Below are 7,405 nucleotides of genomic sequence, written 5' to 3'. Positions count from 1 at the left end.
AGATCAAAACATTTTTAAGATCATAAGAAACATTTCAGTCAAGTGTTTCAAAACTTTTGACCAGTAGTGTATATACTGTACATGTATATAAATCCAACCATAAACAATGAAGACAATCAACTGCTGAGCAAGATTGTAACTGATTATAGCCATCCTTGTTGACAGAAATAAGGCCTTTTACTTAGTAGATTTTTATTAAATGTAACTTAATTTTCCCTTTATTTACCTGATCAGATGAGATTATTAATGAGAGATGCTGATGGAGTCACCATAGAAAACACTCTTTCTTCTCGGTCCTTTGTGATTGCTTTTAATATTAAACAATGTCTGTGTATTTGGTGTCAGATGTATTCCTTCCTTCATAACAAAAATAAGTGATAGATTCCTCTTTTAATCAATAAATGGTACATTTCCTCCTCTGTAGCTGGTTCCAAGACCTTGGAACTGTAGTCCGTGTCAGTGTTTCCTGATAAACACAAAGAAGAAAAGGACTTTGATATAATCTATCATAATATCATATGTGCAGTCAGAGCTAAGAAACCGCATTCGTTGAGAAGCGAAGAAGGCTTAAACCACAGAGTGACATATAGGACAGAAGCACGTGTACAACAAGAGTGTGCGACAGGCTTATTGGAAATTGGATATAACGCTCATTCCAGCACTGTCAGTGGGGTGTGATAAATTGCAGATCATCATAATGTCACTGCATCTGCTCAAATAAACAGGGTCTTTAGAGAAGCCGATAATCCCATCCAAACCTCATCAAACATCAGAAAAATCTGTTTACCAAAAATAACTTTTGATAAATTGCAGTAAGTGTGTCTGATCTGATCTAATCTGACCCTCTGTTCTTGTAGTGGGGTTACTGCAGTAATACGGTGGTGTATGCATACACGCGTCCTGATAGGCTGGAGTACAGCGTGGTGTTCTGGGACACTAAAAATAATGAGAAGTTTGTGAAATACATCAAGAGTCTCATGTCCATCACCACCTGTGGTGATTTTTGCATCCTGGCCACCAAAGCGGATGATACACACCCACAGGTACGAAAACAGCAAATGCACTAGCACTCTCTGTTTCCCAAACAAGGGATCTGTTTATTCTGACTATGTCTATCATAGTTTTAAAATGCATTATTTTGGTCAAGGGATATTTTTTGAGATAGAATGTAATTTTAAATAAAGGATCTTGTTTCAGTGTGTCAACTGCTCTTCAGAACTGTATCAAGGGATTTGTATTACTTCTTTTGAAGGTGGAATGCAATCAAATGCTAACTGTGTATGATCAAAATTGTATTATTTCATAAACAGGAAGAAGCAGAGACTGAGGCTGTATCTGCGCTGGTAAAGGCACCTCTAAAAACATGATGTAGCAAAAAGCAGCAATATTTTCACAGAGCATGAGAAACCTGTTCAAAAGTACAAATGGGACTCCATCATAAAGTACAGTATAGAGTGGCTCCCAAACACTCAAGCCTCACTTTAAAATGTATAAATGTCTTTGCATTATTACAAACATATAGCAAGCCAATTTTATTTGATAGATAGATGGCACAAGCACACTTTTTGTTCAAAATATTTCATAGATACACTGTTCAAAATGAAGACAATTTGGACACTTACTGAATGTCAAACATTAGTGGAACATTTCTTTAGTTAATGTGATGAATTACACCTGTGGTTACTCTGCTAGGACACCTGTGTTAACTTGAGGGGGACTGACTTCCTACATCCATTAAAAATCACCTTGTTGGTTCATTAGTAGGTTAAAAGTAATTGGAAAAATGGCTTAGAAAGGTGACATTATTTCAGAGGAAAGGTATAGAATCAATTTTGTTATCAAATGCAATAAAATTTCTACATTTTAGGTGTGGCTTAAAAGAATAGTTCACCCAAAATGAAAATTCTCTCATCATTTACTCACCCTCATGCCATCCCTGATGTGTTTGACTTTCTGTCTTCTGTAGAACACAAATGATGATTTTTAAAAGAATATCTCAGCTCTGTAGGTCTATACAATGCAAGTTAATGACCAGAATTTTGAATCTCCAAAAAGCATATAAAGGCAGCATAAAAGTGATCCATAAGACTCCATTGGTTAAATCCATGTCTCCAGAAGCGATACAATAAGTATGTGTGAGAAACACATAATGTTTCAATAATTAGAGATCAAAAATTAAGAATAATGTTTTTTTATTTATTTTTTTTTACCATAAATTTTGGAGCTTCAAAACTTTTGGCTACATTCACTCATTTGCTTAGATATTCTTCTAAAAATCTTTGTGTTCTGCAAAAGAAAAAAGTCATACACATCTGGAATGGCCTGAGAGTGAGTAAATAATGAGAGAATTTTCATTTTCGGGTGAACTATTCCTTGAAGTGTCCAAATACTTTTCAGGGCCACTTTATTTAGGAATACTAACAATAATTGCACCATTCAGATTCATGTATGTCATATCCCTGCTACTGCAGGCTAAACATTTTAAGCAATGTTGTTAAGAACAGTCCACAGTAAAAAAAAAAAAAAATAAATAAAAAAAAACACTAGCTGAATCAGAATGTTATGTTTGCAAAAGTAAAATCTCATTGGTTCTTAAACTTTGAGAAAGCTGTTCTTAAGAGCCAGATTCAACCACTTCACCACAGGCATTTAATGAGCTGTCCAATCAAAACTTCCCAAAGGAACAGTCTAGGAGGAGAAAGGTATTACAAACATCTGCAAAAGAAGCTTCTCAGATATTTCCTTAACACTGATTAGTGTAGTGTATCCATGCTGTAAACAGACTTATATCTGTTCTCTCTCCACAGTATGTCCTGGTGTTGTGTAACTCCATTGGAACCCCACAGGACTCCAAATACATTGACACTGGTGAGTAAAGCAACACAGTAGGTTCACTAATTCAATAAGTTAGAGATGATTTACAGTCATCCTAGATGACAAGCTTTATTTGACTGCTTAATAAATAATTAAATGAACATCAAATATAGACTTGAGTTGGAATGATTTTATTATGTAAGAAGAAAGGCCGCAGAGTGATACGAGAAATGAAACTAGCATAGCTACAGTATGTAGGAAATTGTTTACCTGGAACAGCGGTCGCAGCTGTGTAATGAAAACGTATAATGTACAGTTGAAGTCAGATGTTTACATACACTTAGGTTGAAGTCATTAAAACTCATCTTTTAACCAATACACATATTTAATATTAGCAAACTATAGATTTGGCAAGTTGTTTAAGACATCTACTTTGTGCATAACATGACTAATTTTTCCAACAAATGTTTACAGACAGATTGTTTCACTTTTAACTGACTATATCACTATTCCAGTGGGTCAGAAGTTTACATACACTAAGTTAACTGTGCCTTTAAACAGCTGTCAAGCCTTTAGACAGTTAGCCAATTAGCTTCTGATAGGAGGTGTACTGAATTGGAGGTGTACCTGTGGATGTATTTTAAGGCCTACCTTCAAACTCAGTGCCTCTTTGCTTGACATCATGGGGAAATCAAATGAAATCAACCAAGACCTCAGAAAAAAATGTGTGGACCTCCACAAATCCTTGGGAGCAATTTCCAAAAGACTGAAGGTGCCACGTTCATCTGTACAAACAATAGTACGCAAGTATAAACACCATGGGACCACGCAGCCATCATACCGCTCAGGAAGGAGACACATTCTGTCTCCTAGAGATGAATGTATTTTGGTGTGAAAAGTGCAAATTAATCCCATAACAACAGCAAAGAACCTTGTGAAGATGCTGGAGGAAACAGGTAGACAAGTATCTATATCCACAGTAAAACGAGTCCTATATTGAAATAACCTGAAAGGCTGCTCATCAAGGAAGAAGCCACTGCTCCAAAACTGCCATAAAAAAGCCAGACTACAGTTTGCAAGTGCACATGGGGACAAAGATCTTACTTTTTGGAGAAATGTCCTCTGGTCTAATAAAACAAAAATTGAACTGTTTGGCCATAATGACCATCATTATGTTTGGAGGAAAAAGGGTGAGGCTTGCAAGCCAAAGAACATCATCCCAACCGTGAAGCATGGGGGTGGCAGCATCATGTTATGGGGGTGCTTTGCTGCAGGAGGGACTGGTACACTTCACAAAATAGATGGCATCATGAGGAAGGAACATTTTGTGGACATATTGAAGCAACATCTCAAGACATCAGCCAGGAAGTTCAAGCTCGGTCACAAATGGGTCTTCCAAATGGACAATGACCCCAAGCATACCTCCAAAGTTGTGGCAAAATGGTGTAAGGACAACAAAGTCAATGTATTGGAGTGGCCATCACAAAGCCCTGACCTCAATCTGATAGAAAATGTGTGGGCAGAACTGAAAAAGCGTGTGCGAGCAAGGAGGCCTACAAACCTGACTCAGTTACACCAGTTCTGTCTGGAGGAATGGGCCAAAATTCCAGCAACTTCTTGTGAGAAGCTTGTGGAAGGTTAAACAAAACGTTTGTCCCACGCTAAACAATTTAAAGGCAATGCTACCAAATACTAACAAAGTGTATGTAAACTTCTGACCCACTGGGAATGTGATGAAAGAAATAAAAGCAGAAAATATATCATTCTCTCTACTATTATTCTGACATTTCACATTCTTAAAAAAAAGTTGTGATCCTAACTGACCTAAGACAAGGAATGTTTTCTACGATTAAATGTCAGGAATTGTGAAAAAATGAGTTTAAATGTATTTGGCTAAGGTGTATGTAAACTTCTGACTTCAGCTGTACATTTGCTGGATAATTTCTTGGTTTAAATAAAGCCTAATTGGTCTTATTGGACCCCGCTTTGCTTTTTGAATTTTGTTTTTGTTTTTTTGTTATATATTAAATTGCACTCTCAGTTTGAGGAATGTTTCTTTGATGAGAAGCAAGCAGACAGGTTGTGGTTATAATGATGAAGCCATTCATGTTTGGTATACTAATAACACCAACACACAGTGTGGAAGCTGCACTGGGAATCCCGGCTCCGTTCCTCTTGCTCTCACTGGCATTCTGCTAAATTCCTCCCCTGGTTGGTAGAGCAGATCTGTGGGAGTATGAGACATTCACCTTGATCATTCTGTGGAAAGATTCCAGAACCTGAACAACAGCAAAGACAGACATACAGTTGTGCTTAAAAGTTTGCATACCATGGCAGAAATTGTGAAATTTTGGCATTGATTTTGAAAATATGACTGATCATGCAAAAAAAAAAAAACTCTTTTATTTAAGGATAGTGATCATATGAAGCCATTTATTACCACGTAGTTGTTTGGCTCCTTTTTAAATCATAATGATAACAGAAATCACCCAAATGGCCCTGATCAAAAGTTTACATTCCATGGAATGTTTGGCCTTGTTACATACACACAAGGTGACACACACAGGTTTAAATGGCAATTAAAGGTTAATTTCCCACACCTGTGGCTTTTTAAATTCCAGTTAGTGTCTGTGTATAAATAGTCAGTGAGTTTGTTAGCTCTCACGTGGATGCACTGAGCAGGCTAGATACTGAGCCATGGGGAGCAGTAAAGAACTGTCAAAAGACCTGCGTAACAAGGTAATGGAACTTTATAAAGATGGAAAAGGATATAAAAAAATATCCAAAGCCTTGAAAATGCCAGTCAGTACTGTTCAATCACTTATTAAGAAGTGGAAAATTCGGGGATCTCTTGATACCAAGCCAAGGTCCGGTAGACCAAGAAAGATTTCAGCCACAATTGCCAGAAGAATTGTTCGGGATACAAAAAAAACCCACAGGTAACCTCAGGAGAAATACAGGCTGCTCTGCAAAAAGACGGTGTGGTTGTTTCAAGGAGCACAATACGACGATACTTGAACAAATATGAGCTGCATGGTCGAGTTGCCAGAAAGAAGCCTTTACTGCGCCAATGCCACAAAAAAGCCCGGTTATAATAAGCCCGACAACACCTTGACACGCCTCACATCTTCTGGCACACTGTAATTTGGAGTGACAAGACCAAAATAGAGCTTTATGGTCACAACCATAAGCACTATGTTTGGAGAGGGGTCAACAAGGCCTATAGTGAAAAGAATACCATCCCGACTGTGAAGCATGGTGTTGGCTCACTGATGTTTTGGGGGTGTGTGAGCTCTAAAGGCACGGGGAATCTATCTGAATGCAGCATGTTATCAGAAAATACTGGCAGACAATTTGCATTCTTCTGCACGAAAGCTGCGCATGGGGCACTCTTGGACTTTCCAGCATGACAGTGACCCTAAGCACAAGGCCAAGTTGTCCCTCCAGTGGTTACAGCAGAAAAAGATGAAGGTTTTGGAGTGGCCATCACAGTCTCCTGACCTTAATATCATCGAGCCACTGTGGGGAGATCTCAAACGTGCGGTTCATGCAAGAAGACCAAAGACTTTGCATGACCTGGAGGCATTTTGCATTTTGCCTAGAGCTATACCACCTGCAAGAATTTGGGGCCTCATAGACAACTATTACAAAAGACTGCACGCTGTCATTGATGCTAAAGGGGGCAATACACGTATTAAGAACTAAGGGTATGCAGACTTTTGAACAGGGGTCATTTCATTTTTTTCTTTGTTGCCATGTTTTGTTTTATGATTGTGCCATTCTGTTATAACCTACAGTTGAATATGAATCCCATTAGAAATAAAAGAAATGTGTTTTGCCTGCTCACTCATGTTTTCTTTAAAAATGGTACATATATTACCAATTCTCCGAAGGTATGCAAACTTTTGAGCACAACTGTACACTTCGACGTAGTAGTTACACATAGAAAAAGATGCTTTAAGACAATTTTCTTAGGTGAAATCTGATTGATTTGCATTGGTGAAAAGTTACAAAGCCTCTTCACATTTTTGTTTAGCATCCATGTCCCAGAATCCAACTCTGAAAAGAGGTTTGTGTGATTTCGTCTGCCTTTGAAGCTTAAATGTACAGCCACATTCCTGTCATCTATGTGTGGCCTCCTGATTTTTATAAATGTTTAAATGACTCTGAAATGTTTTAACTGAAAATATGATCACTCTCTACTAAAAGTCAGATTGTGATATGTTTGTCTGTATCTGAATGGGCTCTCTCAAAACAAATAAAAAAAGATTTCAAAATTTTTGAATTTGCGTCTAAATTGTTGTTTCAGTATTTTCTAAAATGTGTTATAACAGTTATGCTCTAGTTGTTTTTTCCCAAATGTATTTGCTTTTAATTTCTTTCTGTCACAGACCCCCTGTTCGTAACTATGACAAAGACTCATGTGATCGCTGCATCTAAGGAGGCGTTTTACATTTGGCAATATCGTGTTGCCAAGAAACTCACTGCTCTTGAAATCAACCAGGTTGCAAAGACCAGAAAAGAAGGTCGAGAGAGGTAAGGCTCAAAGGCACTTAACAAGTGATTTACTGTGTAGAGTTACAGTAGAAAA

The 7,405-nt window shown here is 37.7% G+C and overlaps 1 protein-coding gene across 3 annotated transcripts in view; it reads left to right on the top strand.

The window, feature by feature from the left end:
• The window catches only part of LOC127413977 (WD repeat-containing protein 35-like), a 37,781-nt gene that overhangs the window by 6,850 nt on the left and 23,526 nt on the right, over positions 1 to 7,405 (top strand). The window contains exons 10-14 of one of the 3 annotated variants that reach the window (XM_051651584.1): positions 858 to 1,043; positions 1,311 to 1,343; positions 2,682 to 2,702; positions 2,808 to 2,868; positions 7,206 to 7,350. In XM_051651584.1, coding sequence (XP_051507544.1) covers positions 858 to 1,043; positions 1,311 to 1,343; positions 2,682 to 2,702; positions 2,808 to 2,868; positions 7,206 to 7,350 — 446 coding nt within the window. Of the gene's footprint in view, positions 1 to 857; positions 1,044 to 1,310; positions 1,344 to 2,645; positions 2,703 to 2,807; positions 2,869 to 7,205; positions 7,351 to 7,405 lie in introns of all 3 variants that reach the window. The other 2 variants (XM_051651583.1, XM_051651585.1) reach the window with 2 other exon arrangements.

The sequence above is a fragment of the Myxocyprinus asiaticus genome, chromosome 23 (genome assembly GCF_019703515.2).
Source record: "Myxocyprinus asiaticus isolate MX2 ecotype Aquarium Trade chromosome 23, UBuf_Myxa_2, whole genome shotgun sequence".
In the NCBI taxonomy this organism is placed as follows: Eukaryota; Metazoa; Chordata; class Actinopteri; order Cypriniformes; family Catostomidae; genus Myxocyprinus; species Myxocyprinus asiaticus.
Note: the sequence above shows the minus strand (reverse complement) of the source record. Positions and strands in the feature narration are given on the sequence as shown.